The 16,935-nt window shown below is 46.1% G+C and overlaps 1 protein-coding gene across 1 annotated transcript in view; it reads left to right on the top strand.

Annotated features, from left to right (window-relative positions):
* Nucleotides 1–16,935, top strand: part of SYN3 (synapsin III) — a 443,545-nt gene that overhangs the window by 131,388 nt on the left and 295,222 nt on the right. The window contains exon 5 of the mRNA XM_023527457.1: nt 13,850–14,006. Within this exon, the coding sequence (XP_023383225.1) occupies nt 13,850–14,006 (157 nt within the window). The remainder of the gene's footprint in view (nt 1–13,849; nt 14,007–16,935) is intronic.

Genomic DNA, 16,935 nt, shown 5'->3' with positions numbered 1-16,935 from the left:
GAAAGGAAGGTGAGCAATGGGCAGAGGAAGAGGCTGGAGAGGTGGCTGGAGCACATCAGAGAAGACTGTCAGCAGCTCGGGCGTTGTCCGTGAACTCCACTTGGGAGCCCATTTCCCTGCACACCCACTCTCTCCTCTCTCCCAGGAAACTCTCAGATCCCTTTTAATGGGTCTCTTCAAAAAATAAACATAAAACAAATGATAAAGAAACCTCACCCATACTTGCTCCTCAATCTGGAAAATTTCACCATGTATGGACTAACTTTGGGGGAAGAGGGGAGACCCAGAGGAGCACAGGAAGGGGGCTTACCCCCTGAAGTCATTGCCACCTTAATTCCCTGAGGCAGGGGGAGGAAGGAAATGAGTGGTTTAGGGCTGTAGCCCAGTCAGAGCATTAGGTCCCCTTGGCCCCAAGTTATGGTTTTATGAGAACTGTATATCCCACCAGGTGGATATTTCCTGCTGAGTGATGTGGTAAGAGAGCCCCCTGACTTGTTCAATAGTTAACCTGACGGAAGCACACATGTGGCTTGTCAGGCAGGAATATTTGCGAGGAAGGCCTGGGGTATAAGTAGAGACTAGCGCCCAGCCTCGGTTGGAAATGGGTTCTCCCGTCAACCCTCAGCAGTACCATCATTTTTTATCTCAAAATGGGCTTTCCCCTCTTCCCCCACCTCTGCTTCTCCAGCATCCGTTCCAGCCGCTGCTGAGGAACAGCTGCTCTGAGGCCCATCTCTCATCAGCTGCCTTATCTCTCTGATGAATAATAGTCCCCTTCCCCGAGCGGCAGCGGCTGCCTGGCAGGAGGCCCGCCCTGCACAGAGCAGGAGGCTGACAGCACTTGGAGGCCAGGCAGCTGTCAGAGAGTGTGGCATTCCCACCCCGCTGGCCCCACTTAGGGTGAAGGCAAATCCCCTGCCTCACAGAGACCTGCCACCCAAGGCCCCACTGCCTGGGTAAGCAGCAGCTCACCAACTCAACCATTCCAAGCACATCTTGGGACCCTCCGGGTGCAGTCACCATTCTGGGTGCTGGGAAACAGAGGCACATGGGTCCTGCCCCTCAGGGGTGGGCACTGTTTATGGGAAGTGTGATTCGTACCTACTAGTACAGACCTCTGTACTTCATAGTCCTGGGACCTTGAGAGCATGTTTAATCACTCCAGGTCTCAGTTTTCCTCATGTCAGATGGGCTAAGCATCGTGTCGTGTAGATGCTGGGGTTCTCCTCTCAGATCCCCTTCACCAGCCGGTGCACCGCTCCCCCAGCACTGTGACGCCGCAGTAACAGCTCTACCTCTGGCCTTCCCCAGAGCCTCTGGCTGATGGTAACTGCATCCCTGACATAAGCAAGAGGCTAGCTCCCTCTGCCACCACTCCCGCTCCCTTCAGGGCAGTCAGTAACTGACTGAGACTGGGGACGCAAAAGCCCAGCCATCTTTTCTCAAGGTGGGAGAACTTGGTGGGACAACATGTTCCAGAGCCCCCTGTGGGTCAGGCTAAGACTAGACTCACCCACGACTATCACTCTCTTCTCTGTCCTGCTTCCCTCACCCCCTTACAGCTTTTCTTCAAGAGCACCCGCTCCCTCCATGAATCACAGGCTTTTGGAAACCTGTTTTGGGCTCTGCTTCTAGGGGACCCAGCCCAAGATAAGTACCTACTTCACAAGGGCTTTGTGTGAGGATATGATGAGATATGACTTGAAAAGCCCCTTGTAGGTGCCTGGCTGGCACTTGGCAAGTACCCAGTCGTCAGTAATCATGATTCTTATAAACTGCTGCTACGTGACAGAAAGTCACAAGGGAACTCAGACAGACGTGACAGAGAGGTAGGCATTGAAAGCTTTGGTTCCAAGTCTGGAATTGGAGGCAGTCATCCCAGAAAGGGCCCTCGGAGGTCATATAGCCCAGGTTTTTTGGTTTGGTTTGGTTTGGTTTGGTTTGGTTTGGTTTGGTTTGGTTTGGTTTAGTTTTGGTTTTAGTTTTGGTTTTAGTTTTGGTTTTGGTTTTGTCAGTGAGGAAACTGAGGCCCAGAGAGGAGAAGCAACACTTTTAGGGACCGACAGCAAGTCAGAGGCAGAGCTGGGACCGGGCTATATCGTGGTTTTTCCCCACTCGGCGTGTTATTTTGGCATCTTCAGATCCTTTTTCCCTGCTCGTCGTTGAAGTATTGTTGACTTTAGATGGACCAGGACACTGAGAAGTGAAGCCAGACCATGCTCCATATCCATGTACATCTCCTGAGCACCTACGATGTGTTGCACACCTTCTAGACACCAAGAAAAGAGTCACAAACATGTGTGCCAACCCCTGGTTGTTATAGAGAGCCTCACTGTTTTCGAAGTGTGTGTGTCGGTTGACTTTACCCCAGGAAGTGAGTAACACCGCCCATTCCACACGGGAAGTTTTAGTAAGAGTGAGCATTGAAGGACCTGTCAGAGCAGGCTGGTGGGCGAGGGCATCCCTGGGCTCACCTCGTTTCCATATTTAACACATAGCAGTATTCTTATTTTCTGCAACGCTCTCTCTGAATGGTCTTTTGCTGTCCCTTTCATTTTCCCCATTATGTACAGCGTGACACATGTGAGATGGATCATGGCTTCTGGGGGATAGCTGTCATCTCGTGTGGTTGGCGTGTAGGGTGCATCCTGGGGGGCAGGGGGTGGGTGGCCACAGTGGAACTCGAGAAGTAGACCAAAATCATACCAGACACAAGACTCCATTATCATGCTAAAGCATTCAGGCTTCGATCTGCAAACAGTGGACAGCCTCCAAAATTCTTTGACCGGTAACATGATATGCTCAGCTGTGTTTCCTGCAAACACTTCTTGGCAATGTGCAAAGGAGACGTGAGAGGGAAGACCCCACCCCAGGTAGAGACAGCCTTGGACAGGGAAGAGTTAAGTAAGAGACCACAACCCTTGAGCTGTCAGGAGATGTAGTGGGGTGATTTTCTGCATGGGTAGGACACCCTGAGGGTGACAGGGATGGAGGTCAGGGAGACATCACTGAGGAGGTGAGATTTGAGCTGGGGGAATAGTTGAGGGGCAGGTCCCTAAGCTTGGGGACTGGCGTGGACAGAGCGCAGAGTGTGTGGTGGAGATGAGAGTGGGGGCACCTGGGCGGAAGGGTTTCTTAGGAGCGAGAGGACCTGGAGCTAAGAGAAGGCCTGGGCCACTTTCTGGGGAGCACCGAGCACCAGAGGCACAAGCATGGACTCCCATCTGTAGGCAGTCGGTGGAGACTACCCAAGGGTTTTGAGCAGCAGGGTTGCAGGAGCAAAGCAGGATTTCAAGATTAGTCCAAGAGTGGAGAGCAGAATCGGTTGGTAGCAGGAGTCACCTCCCAAGGAGGAGACCATGCACAGACAGGTTTGGTTAGCCTGCACGATGTGGTCCCATATTAAAAAAACAAACAAACAAACAAAAAAAACTTTTATTAAGATATAATTGACATATAGCATTTTATTAGTTTCGGTGTACAACATAATGATTAGACATTTGTATATATTGCAAAATGATCACTATAAGTCTAGTTAACATCCATCACCCACACACAGTTATAAATTTTTTTTCTAAAAGTGGAGTATTTTTAAAAGAGATTTTATGCGAAAGACTTCACATAAAAGGCAGGTTTCTGGCTTCATTTGAAAAATCAAAGGATTTGATAAGACTGGGCCAAGGACTTTCACGTGGCCATGATATGCCGGCAGCGAGTCGCAACTGCCCCCTTTAGTTGCTGCTTTGAGTTTCATTGGCATCTTCCCCATGGCAGTTCTGCTTTATTTACTTTTGTTACCGGTCTGTACAGTGATTTCTTTTTTTTAATTGAATGAGTAGTCAGCATTTAAGTAATCGAGAATTTCATATAAATATCCAGATTTGGGCTACTTTTAAAAAATCATTAGGGCCACCTGGGACCTCATTCCTATGTCTAGGGCTTAGGCCAGTCTTCAGGTCAGCGTCCACTTCTCTCTCCTTGCTGTCCGCAGAGGCCTGTGTTAGCTGCCCTTGACTGTAGAGATCTCCCACTGCAAAACAAAATGTTTCTTCTCCTCCAGTCATTATCAAAAGTGGAAAAATAAAAGAGTAAGATGTGCATGCTTCCAAAAAAGAGAAGAGCATTGTGGAAATAAGAATATTTCTATGCGTTTAATATGGAAACAAAGAGAGCGTGTGTTAGAAGAATAAGAGCAAAGATGCTACTAAAAAAGACTTGCCCTCTTCATCCAGCCCGATGTTCCCTGCTGGGGCCCTGTGGCATTTAGCTTGGGAATCTCTGGGGCGGAGGCAGAGAAATCACTCACCACTCACCACTCAACTGTCTGGATTCTGAGCCGAGCCCTGTGCGGCAGGGACGAATAAGATGAAGGGGCTTGTGATGTGGGGTTCGGAGCTAAGGGCCTGTTGAAGTATTCTAGGCAGGAGGCGATGGTGGGGGTGGGGCACGGGGGGTGGGGACCAGAGCGAGAGAAGGGAGGAAGAAGTGTAGGGACAAATCCGGACACTTACGGAGGGAAGAGTCAGCCACTTTAGTGGCTTCTTATATGGGGCGTCAGAGAAAAGAATCAGATGATTTCAAGGAACACGGTGGGCTCTTCAACAGAAGTCGGGAGACCTGCTCTGGGGGAAGCCGATGACTTGGGTCTGGGCACAGTGGGTCAGGGGCGATGGTGAGATGTTCAGCTGTACCGTGCTCATGCACGTTGGCCTTGAAACGCCCAGGTCTCATGAGGACTTCGTCCTTCCTGTGCTTCATCTCTCCCTGCCTTAATTTCTTGAAAAATGAGGCTCTCAACACTCTCTTCCTTACAGGGTCAGTGTGGAGATTAGAGATAGAATAATTAAAAGCCTAAAAATGATTCCTGGGGAAGTACTCTATAAATCTGAGTCATTTTCACTACCGCCTGTGAGGACAAGGCGGGAAGCCCACCGAATGGAGATGATTCCACGGGCAGAGAGCCAACACAGCCTTGGAGAAGAGCCACAGGAAGGGAGGAGCCTGGAGGAAGCAGCGGGGACACAAGGGGAGAGGGCGTCTTTGAGGCAGGGCGGAAAGGGTTGAACAGGGTGGACAGAGATCATCCTACAGCGGCCACTGAGGATGAGAGGAGCTCACGGCAGGTGGTCTCCAGTGGGGGGCTTTGCCCTCCAGAGGACTCTTGGCAATATCTTGAGACATTTTTGGTTGCCATGGCTGGGCATGGAGGTGCTATGGCGTTCAGTGGACAGAGGCCTGGGACGTTTTTAATGCCCTACAGTGAACAAGATAGTGCCCCTCCTCACACAACAAAGATTATCCAGCTCCAAATGTCAATAATGCAGAGGCCGGGAAACCCTTCTCTAGTGCCAGTAGGCTTTGGGGTTTGACTTGTGGTTCTACCACCAACAGATATGTGACCTTGCCAAGTCTTGCTCTGTACCACAGTTTCCTTATCTGGAAAATGGGGATGATAATAATAGTTTGTTCCTAGAACTGTTGTCAGGCTTAAATGAGCGATGATATACAGAGGGCTTAGAATAGAGGCTCATAGTACATTAGCTATTATTAGAGATCAGGGAAAGTGAGAGCATAGCAGAAGCCATTTGACCTTGGTGTGTGGCATTTAGGAGCAACTTCACTGAGATAGAAAGGGGACTGAAAGCTAGATACAGAGGGTTCTGGAGATGAGAATTGGAGCCAGCAGGTATGAACTGCCTTGTCCAACAGGTATAGCGATGGAAGGAAGAGGAAGGATGGATGGTTATGGTTAAGCCAAGTAGAAGGGACTTGCTTCACATTCATTGATTTATCGATGCCAACCCAAAGTTCTTGTTAATGCCCAAACCGCACTATAACAACAATGGAAAATTTCAAAACAGGAGAAATCACGTGCAGCCTCATCACCTTAACAAATGAGCAATTTTCCGTCTCCCCTTCCAGGATCATCATTTTTGCAATGTTTTAGTCGTAACACAGATTCTCTTTTCTATTGTTTTATGTCACATGAAATTGTCCCACAGCATTTTCCATGTATTACATCATTATTACATTTATCATTTTTTCCAAAATAAAGATAATCTCATTGTTTTTTCCTAGTTATGAAAATACTTTGTGCTCTTTTCTCTTTTTTTAATATAAATAGTACCACAAAGTGTAAAGAAGAATGTAATAACCCCATGTCCCATCTCACTCTTCAGAGACAATCAGATTAGCATTTCGATGTACATTCTTTCAAACAAATCATGCATCTATCGACACAATTTGTTAATTTTTTATGTAAACATGAACATAACTATCAGTCCATTTTCAACCTTGAATCTCAATCTTATGTTGGGATTGGGATGGTTGTTTTGGGAAAGGGGGAAGGGGTGGTGGAAGGATGCACGCAAGAACAAAGCAAGCCAGAAAGTTCCAAAAGCTGCTAGAAAGACGAAATATTGGGGTGTGCAGTGTAGTCCTTTCCTGAGGCTGCTGTAACTAAGTATCACAGGCTGGGTGACTGAAACAACAGAAATTTATCCCCTCATCGTTTTGGAGTCTGGAAGTCTGAGATCCATGTGTCAGTGGGGCCACGTCCCTTCTAAAGGATCTAGGGGAGGGTCCTCCCTTGCCTCTTCCTGGCTTCTTGTGGCTGCCATCAATCCTTGGCATTCCTTGGGTATAGACATGTCCCTCCGATCCTTGACTCCTTTGTCACGTGGTGTCCTCCTCTTCCTCTCTGTGGTCTGTGTCCAAATTTCCTACTTCTTCTAAAGATGCCAGTCTTTGAATTAAGACGTGTTCTACTCCAGTGTGACTTCATCTTAACTTGATTAAATCTGCAACAACCTATTTCCAAAGAAGGTCACCTTCACAAGTAACAAGGCTGAGGTCTTCAACGTGATCTTTTGAGGGACACAAACCCATAACCTGTGGGATGCCCAGGGTGATGGAGGAGTAGGATGGGGCAGGGTGGAGCAGAGAGGATACCTCTGAAACAAAAGGGGAGGAAGAAACCAGGAAAAAGAGACCGAGATTCTGAGTTGAGGAAGCTGCTTCCTCCAGCAACTGGCATCTGTGTCTTATTAACCTCCTATAGTTTGCAAAGAGGGCCGGGGATTCATCAGAGCGCCTGGCTCTCGGTAAATCCCGCCAGGCCCCTTCTCCGCCGTTGTCACACGGTGCAGCTGGCAGCTGCCTGCAGGCCCCACGGGCCTCACTGCAGCATCCTGTTGTCCTCTGGCCACCAGATTCTTGGTTGACTGCCACCTAATTTCTTTTCAGCCCGGACTAATTTCTTGCAGTCTCTGGGCTGGCAGGATGCGTTGCTAATTCCCCAAATCCTTCCATATGGCCCATTCAAACCCCTCCATCTACGAAGTGTACACAGGCTTCTGTTCTATCCTTGCTGCAGCACAGTGGTCCATAGTCTTCAAGGGCACAGAGATCCTTTCAAAGTCTTGATCTCCCCTTCCCTTTTCCTCAGAACACCTGTTTTTGCTGCTTTACTCAGTTCTCTTGGTCTCCTTTTCCCAGATTCAGTACTGAGGTTGAGTTTTCAGAGGTGGAGGGGGATGGAAAAGGATTCTGAGGAGTGTGGAGACAGTGAAGAGGAAACCTGAAGTCTCTTTGCTGGTGGACGCAGATGTCAGATAGTCTGGGGCCTTCCCAGGCAGAGCTGGGCTTAGATTTGGGTGTGATGGGTCAGCCTATGACAAAATCAGCATCCTTGTCACCCATCATCATCTCGGCTCTTGAGGAACAAGGGACAGTTACAGAATAGCAGTCAAGCAGCCAAGAATAATGAGGCTTTTGCTTACTAACTTAGGTCCCAGGCAAAGCCCAGCCAAGACCTTTTCTTGCCATCACAGGCTTCTGCTTATTTGAGGGAAGTATTATACTTCATCGGTAGTTAAAAGTCACTCAGCCTTTGGCCCCCTGCCTCCTGACACTGCCTGAAGCACCTAGTAATCTCCCAGCAACACATCACCTGTCCCATCTCCACCATTTAATTATAGGTTGTCTTTGATTTCCTCTCCAGTGCTGACAGTCACTTCTGAGAAAGACCTGGGATCAGAAACCCAAATAATATAGCTCACATTAAGTCTAAAGCCGAAATAATAAGAAAACCCAGGTACAGCCTGCAGCCAGGATGTGCCAACTTGTGTGGGATTGAAGGAGGCCTTCCTGCCCAGGCACGAAGGACACAAGGCTTGGTTTCAGTGGGACTGGGGAGACACAAGGGCAGGAAGGGATTCATGAGCATCGTTGCAATTTTTTTATCCAACCGCATCATACCTTATACTCTCGCCGTATAACCAATTGCAAATTTTGCCACTTCGTCCCAATATCAAGTCAGAACAATAGTGGTGGCAAGCAATAGACCTGATTCAACTAGTGTAGGAAAAAAATAGAACTTAGTAACTCAAATAATTCAGAAGATAAAAATGGCTCTTGTATCAGGCTCAGCAGGATTCAGGGATTCAATTGTTATAGACAGGGCTTTTGTCTCCCTCCTTGTCTCTGTTCCCTGTAGCATTTCTATTCCAGATGGGATCCCTCCATGTAGCAAGAAAATGGTCTCCGCCAGCCCCAGTTTCCATCACTCTGGCTTACTTGGCCACTCCTCTCTCCCATCACTCAAGACAAATTCTGACAGGCCCATTGCATCAGAGATGCAATCCTACCCACCAAGGGGAATGCGGTTCTCTGATTAGAGAGGATTTTATCATGGATTCTGAGAAGAAGGAGGAGGAGGAGGAAGAGAAGGAGGAGGAGGAGGAAAGAAGAAGAAGGAGGAGGAGGAGGAGGAGGAGGAGGAGGAGGAGGAGGAGGAAAGAAGAAAGAAGAAGATCTTGAGCATATAAAACGAGAACCAGCATAGTTCACTCCACCCCCCACTATGAGGGTCTATCCGTTCAGTCGCAGGTGTGGTTCCCTACATGAATTCCTATTTTTCTTTCAAGACCCAAGCCGTTCAGTACACTCCCAGGCAGCGTTGAACACACCTTTGGGTCATATTAGCACCTTGTACATGACTCTGTTATGTCATTCACTTATTTATTCATTTAGCAAATCCTTATTCTTTAGCGTTGTACCCAATTCCTTTTGGATTGTGAGTTTCCTGAAAGCGAGAATCATGTCCTGGTCATCTCAGGATCTCCAGCCTCTACTAGGGTGCTTGGCCCACCGTCAGGGCCTGATAACTGCTGGTGGCCACATCCTTGGATGTTTGGGTGACATGCAGGACTTGGCTGTTCCCTGACAGGATAGAGAATCTGGGGTGCTGGGTCGGAGGGAGGAGCTGCATGCCACAGGTCACCTGGCTGGAGTCATTGATTTCTCTGCATTTTTTGCAAATCCCACACATCCCAGGCTGTAAGGAAGGACCCTGTGCATTCTATATAGCAATGGATGGCAAAATTGGAACACGTGCCTGATTTGCCCTCATGTGTTTATTTTTCACATATTGTATCTGACAATCTTAAGAATTCAGGGGGTCCAACCTGAATTCCTTGGGATTAATCTTCTTAGTGATGCTAACATACCCCCCAAAATATGGAACTTGTTACCTTGTAAGGCAGCCCCGCTGGTTATTGGGGGCCACATGTTATCTCCTGGCTACTTTGGCCATCATTTCTAGTTCTCTTCTCTAGGACCACAAGGGAAAAGTTCCCTTCCTTTTCGAGTAGATATTCTACTTTGTGTTCATTCATTCATTTATACATACATTCATTAACTCCGTCATCTGCTGAAAAACATTGGTAAGGCCTATTTTGTCCAAGACAGGCAGGTTCCCTGTTCTCATTGAGCTGACATCTTTAGAGGGGACAGACATCCAACAAGCACCTAAACAGATAAACAGGAGACATACACAAAAGCTGTGAGTAAAGGAAAATAGGGCAATATGAGGGTTGGGGCAAATTTCCAGAGTGAACGGGACAGGTTTCTTTAAAGAAGTAAATTTGAGCCAGTGAGTGAGGGTTGAGAACAAGGTACCCACACACGATTTGGAAGAAAGCAGCCAAGGAGAAGAATTAGAGGAAGAGAGGGTGTCATTGTGGCCTGAGTGGAGGTGAGGGGGAAGAGAAAGGTAGAAATGAGGATGGAGATGTGGTCAGGAGCCTGTAGCCATTGTAAGGAGCTTAGGACCTATGGTCGGAAAGAGGGTTTTAAAACAGGGATGTGGTATATAATTTTGAAAGGAGACTTTGAATATGGACCCTGAGGTAGATTCCCAAATCCCTAAAGACCAAGAGGAGGTGACCACTACTTTTATTTCAAAGAATCAGAAAGATTCTGATGTAGAGGTGAATTCTAGAAGTCCTAGAGAGAGAGAGCCATGATATCTGGGACCAGAGTTGCTGTATCCACAGACAGGTCACTGGATGCCCCTCTTGGAATGCTCTTGGAAGGACACCCTCTCTTTCTAGATAGCCGGATTTCCATCCCACCCCACCCCCAGGCTGTATCTTCCTCATGAGTTCTCCACAAACATGGACAACCAGGAGGCTAGCCAGCGTGGGACCTCACAGTCACGCACCATTGTGTTCTGGGAAAAGAGTCTTTAGGGGTTTTCTTCATTGCGTGATCATAGAGTGCAGTTACACAGACCTAGACAGTACAGCCTACTGCACACCTAGGCTGTATACCAAACAACACGAGACTGAGTCAAACACAAGAGATGATGTAATCACAAGACACGGTAAACGCAAGATGTATGAGGCTGCTGCTGGTGTAACATGGTATACCATTTGCAGCAAACTTTTTTTATATATACAAAGATTACACTCTAAAATAATGAAAAAAAGTATAGGATAGTAAGTACATAAACCAGTAACAGTCGTTCATTATCATTATCAAGTATTATGTACTGTTCATAATTGTATATGCTATACTTTTGCATGCCTGTAAGCACAGTAGGTTTGTTTACACCCGTGTCACCACAAACACATGAGTAATGCATTGCATCACACTAGCCTTGACAGCATTAGGTGATAGGAATTTTTCAGCTCCATGATAATCTTTTTGGGACCACCGTTGTTTCTGAAATTTGTTGTTAACAGAAATGCCATCATATGGCACATGACAGTAATGATTTCCTTCTGGAGCAGAGTGGAGTTACCCAACATGAGTCACCAAATTTGCCGCCACAGTTGTCTGTGAGGGAAACCACCCTGCCAGGAGGAGGGACATCTGACTGTCAGAACAAGGTCCCTGAAGGTACTCACGGCAAGGAGAGAAATCGAAAGGGAAAAACTGATAGATTTGACTCAGAGGGAATGGAAAATGTGTTTACATGTCTTTTAAAGATGCACAGCCAAAAAAAGCAAAGCTAAGCAAGCAACTAGTAAAAACCTTGCCACACCAGGTAGGTGAAGGTCAGCATCCTAATACACAGAGCTCACGTCAATGAAGAAACAGTAAAGCTCCATTTGTTAAAAGCGAGAAAGACGTGAGCAGACTTTTATAGAAAAGAAAATGCAAATGGTGAAGGAAAATACTCAAACTCACTAAAATCAGGGGACTGCAAACTAAAATAGCAGTGGGATGCAGGGTATCTTTGGGGGAAAGTTGCTTATCAAATCGAAAAATATATTTTTAGAAAACAAGTGCTGACGAGGCTGTGTGGCTGGTGATGTACATCTTTTAAAAAGAGGTATTTTTTTGAGTACCTTACAAAAAGTTCGTACCCTTTAACCCAGTAATCTCACTTCTTAACTCTGTTAACGAACTAGTTTTAAATAAAGGCATTAACTTGTGTGCAAAGATGTACATGTGTGAAATATTAGAAATAGCTTACTTGATAATAATAGATGATTGGTTGATTTAATTATGCTATATCCATTCAGTGGACTATTAGGTGGCCATTAAAAATGATATTTTTGAAGATATTTTGGTAGTAGGGGCAACGTTCACACTATAATATTATGTGGAAAATGGCAAATAATACTAGAAAGCATGAAATCAATTATGAGTATGAGAATGCATATTATATACATTAAAAATAGATAATTGGATTGCAATGTACATATAAGTAAACATGTAGAAAGGTCGTTAGGGATGTTCTCTGAGTTGAGAATTACAGGTAATTTCGTTTACTTCTTTGTGTTATACAAGACTTCTTTTTCTTTACAAAATGAACGTGTGTTACGTTTAAAATCAAATAAAAGCAGAAAATGATTATGGTTTAAGTCAGTGCTCTCTATTGTCATCAGATCCCTGTTAGAGACACACACGCGCCCCTCCATCCCTTCCTTCTATCCTTCTTGCTGTAAGAGCCAGCAAAGTGGAGCACAAAAAGCAGGAAAGCAAGAGGAGAGACCTGGCTGCAACTTTCTGCTCTACCATGGTTTTGCAAGGTGACCTGGGACCCTGTCTTGCTACAGGCCTCAGTTTCCTCATATGCAAAATACAGGAGTTGGACTGGTTTGGTTCTAAGAATGCACTAAGGTCATAGACATAATAATTCCAAGCTTCAAACCCATCCCTCACCCTAACCACAGAGTGACGTAATTGACCGTTTCCTTCAGCACAGTGTCAGCCATACCCATGATGTCGCAGTCCACGTGGCCACCTCCGGACGAGTTACGACTTAACCGGGAAGACCCTTGCCATTTCCTCTGGGGATGAGGACGTGATGATTCATTCCTTCAACACGTACTTCATTCATTCCTTCAACACGTTCTTATTACACCCCTGTTTCCACGGCACCAGGCCCCGAGGTGTACAATGAGGCCCAGGCTCAGAACTATTTGAGAAATGTCTGTACCTGTATTACATTCTTTCCTTTCATCTTCAGTGGGAGCAAGTCCTTTCCCTTTGAGAGTTATTTTAATTTACCTTTGAATTATTTTAAAGAGACAATTTATTCAAAGCTAAATGTCTGACTCTGGATGAGCCAAGTGGATCATACCATTTTGATGTGAACCACCTACCATGAGGCTGATTTTCTTGTGTGAGTTAGAAGTGAGGAATCCAGAAACCGATGGATCCTTGGCAGCATGAGTTAAACAATGTGTCAATCCACCCGGAGTCGTGCAGTGGAGGACAAAGTGTATGGACTTGGAACCGATGATCTGAGTTCAAACATGGCTCCTCTGCTTCTCGGCTTTGTTACCTGGGAAATTCTTAACTTCTCTGAGCTGTAGTTTTTTGTTTTGTTTTGTTTTGTTTTGTTTTTTGTTTTGTTTTTGAAATCTATAAAATGAGGAAATAACTCCTATCTTAGCCATGACATGCCAGGTGTGTTTGCAAGCACTGATCAGAATGGTGTCTCCAGAGGGACCTAAGCATGTACTCAGCCATGGCATTAGTACTCTATCTCTTTCCTTGAAAGGGACAAGACACACTTGACATATACAAGGGAAGAAGCCATGTTGCATGGCGGCTGAGAACCAGGGCCACGAGGCTACACAGACCTGGCCTGCCACTTACCTGCAGCACATCTTTATGAACAAATGACTTAAACTTTCTGAGCCTCAAGGTACTCCTCTGTAAAATGGCTTTGATGGCAGCAATGCCACATCCCGGGACATTGCGAGAGAATCAGTAATAGGTGCATTCAGTGTAGTGCCTCTTCAGATTCGAACTTGTTTGATCCATCTTTCTCTGACTGCTAATGAAATACTTGTTCAGTGTAGGACATTTAGAAAACAACCTAAAAAGAAACGAAAGATAGCGTGAGTCGCTGTCAGCCCTTTTGCTGTGCTTGCATCTGACCCTCCTCATCCACAGTCCCGCACCCCATCCCCATTTTGAACTGAGAGTTCTCTGAGGGCAGCAACCACGCCAGGTTAGTGCTCTTCCCAGAAAGCTGTGGCCTGATGCCCTGGTGTCTCCTCAGTGCGTGACGTGTTAACACTAATGTCGGCACCTCTCTTGGCAGATCCTTCAAGCCGGACTTCATCCTGGTCCGCCAGCACGCCTACAGCATGGCCCTGGGCGAAGACTACCGCAGCCTGGTCATCGGCCTTCAGTATGGAGGGCTGCCCGCTGTCAACTCCCTCTATTCCGTCTACAACTTCTGCAGCAAGCCCTGGGTGGTAGGTGACGGGCCAGGCTGACTCGAAGTGAAGTGGGGGGTGGGAGGACCCTCCTAGCCCTGAAGTGGGCCCATTCCCCAGCATGGAGGCCTCAGTAATGAAAGGAGTCTTTTTTTAAGCAGCTGAATAAGAAACTTGGATTCCAGTTCCCTTGTTATTGCCTAACAAATACTATGTAACAACATATTATGAAACAGTGTTATCTTATAATCATATTAGTAGTAAGAGGAGGTATGGTACCTGACTCTCCTTACTAATGTTCTGTCACATTGTTGTTGACAGCAGGCACTGTTTATTGAGCACTTAGTAAATGCCAGAAAACTGTGTTGCCTACTGTGCAATCTATCGTTATTGTGTGAAGTGGGCTCATGACTCCATTTTACAGAAAAAGAAACTCAGCTTCAGAGCATTTAAGGAACTCACCCAGAGTCATGTAGCCAGTGAGGGGTGAAACCAGAATTCGAAGCCCTCTTTCCAACCCCAAGACTTGATTTCCTCCACCTTTTATTCATTCATTCATTTACTTGCGTCTCCATTTAAATGTTACCTGTAAGAGAGGCTTTCCCTAAAAAACACCCTTCTATACCTCCAAATACTCTCAAATCCCTTCCCCTGCTTTTCTTTTCCCCCAAATACTTATCTCCATCTAGGATGATGCTTATCTATTCAGTTGTGGCTTTCATTACTAAAAGTAATTCATTCATGTAACAAATATTTATTGAGCACCTACTGTGTTCCAGGCACTGTTCTAACTTCTAGGAACATGGCAGTGATCAAATCTGACCAAAACCCTGGCTTCTACATTCTAGTGGAAAGAGGCATGTGCAGTACATTAATAAATATGGCAAATTTGCAATGCGTCATATAGTAAATGCCAAAGGTGGAAATAAAGCAGGGAGGAGGGTTAGGAAAGGAGGAGATTGGGGGGATGGAGAACGTGCTCTGCGAAGCTCTTAGCCGTCTTGTCTCTTGTTTTGTTGTCTCTCTGCATGGTCTCCTGGTGGCAGGGCAGTGGATGAGAACAGGGACTCTGGAGCCAGACTGCCCAGGCCCAGGATCTTTCATCTATCAGCTGTGTAGCTTGAGCAACACAGTGTAGGACATTTAGAAAACAACTCTCTGAGATTATTTTCCATACTTGTAAAATGATGGTACTAATAGGAACTTTCTGCTAGGATTATAAGTTAATACATGTCAAGTGCTTAGAATGGTGGCTGGCATAAAGTACACACTCAATCAATGGCGACAATTATTATCGTCCCTCGTACATGGAACAAGGTCTCTGCAGAGTTGGCACTCAATATTTATTGAATGAATACATGCATTAATTTAACAGATGTGGATAGTCTTCAACCACTATTATTGTGGCTCTGGTATCCTCATTCTACCCTAATTGAGATTTTCAGCCCATGGCATCCCAGATTCAAGTGTCATGGTCCTAAAAGGGTCATAGATAGTATTGGTCCACTTCTTCTGTTTTCCCACATAGTCAACTAACTGTGCACTGTGCTGAGCCCTTAACATGCTTATTGTACTTAATTCTCAGAACCTTGATGAGTAGGTTTTGTTAATTTCTCCATTGTACAGAAAACCGAGGCTCATGTAGTTAATAGTAAGTGATGGAGCTGGGCGTATCCAAAACTCATGTGTTCGATCATGGAATTATTCTCCCTCTCTGGACGTCAGTTTCCCTATCTGTGAAATGAGGAATCCCCATCATTTGTCTTATATCTGAGGTCCCTCAAACCTTCTAATTGACTCCATGTTAGACCACACCTGTAGGCTACAGCACAAGAGTTTGCAGACCAATCCTGGCCTGATGCAGAAAGCTCCTATGTTACCTCGTTCTCTCCATCCAAGCTCTTATTATTGAAGTACCCCCAAATCAGTCTGGCATAAGACTTGGCTCCCCTTCTAACCATTTGGTATCTAAACATTAGGCCACAAATTGTAGTTTATTCTTTATTCCTGATCAGAATATGCCTTGCTCTTCCCTGCTTATGTCCACCAGCAGCTCCCCTATGCCTGCTGGGTCAATCCCAAGTTCCTTGGTCCAGTTAAGGCTCCCGATGGTCTGTGATAGATCACCCCCTGGCTTCCTGTCTTTCTGTGCTCCACACCCAAGGCCACAGCCATGGCAGCCACTGAGCATCTCCAGCACACACTAGTCTCAGTGTGCACCTGGGGTGCCCTTCCTCCTTCTCTTATGTCATCTGCTCCGGGGAGTCATCTCGACCCCCGCCCCCCCATTCTGCCTCCCTCTTGCCTCCCTCCAGCAAGACATTATTATCTCACCCATCTGCCCACAGTCTGTCTTCTCTCAAGGTCTGGTCTGCCATATTCAACTTGTTGCCCCAATGTTAATGCTCAAGGTCAGGCACAAAGTGAGTACCCAAGGATGCTGAATGATGAGGGGTGATGGAGAAGAATGTAAGTCCGAGACCTGCCTTTTAGAAACTTACCCTCTAGTTCTGGAGACTGTAGGTACCTCCATGAAAGGGATGTGACTCTAGCTATTGGAAGCTAGTGGGGTTGTAAAAGCAGATAAAAATATTTATTATTAATATCTAACATTTGAGTGTTCCTGTGGGCCAGTCACTGCTGAATCCTTATAACAATCCTGAGTTTGGATCTCTTATTTTCCCTATTTACAAATGAGGAGACCGAAGCTCAGAAATCTAAAGTGACTTCCCAGGATACGCAGCTAGTCAGTGACAGAGAATTTGAACCCAGGATCTACATCATAAACTATTATGCAATATATCTCTCTAGAAAGAAGAACATGGCAGACAGGGGATGTGGCATGAAAGTCTGCAGGCTGTGCTTGTGCGAAATGCTGAGGGTGTAGTAAGTGCTCACTTAAAGCCATTAAGCTAAACTCAGTGGGCCTGGCAGGAATGAAGAGGCTGATGCAGACAGACATTGGAGA

Source organism: Pteropus vampyrus, unplaced genomic scaffold, assembly GCF_000151845.1.
Source record: "Pteropus vampyrus isolate Shadow unplaced genomic scaffold, Pvam_2.0 Scaffold16, whole genome shotgun sequence".
NCBI classification, from domain to species: domain Eukaryota; kingdom Metazoa; phylum Chordata; class Mammalia; order Chiroptera; family Pteropodidae; genus Pteropus; species Pteropus vampyrus.
Note: the sequence above shows the minus strand (reverse complement) of the source record. Positions and strands in the feature narration are given on the sequence as shown.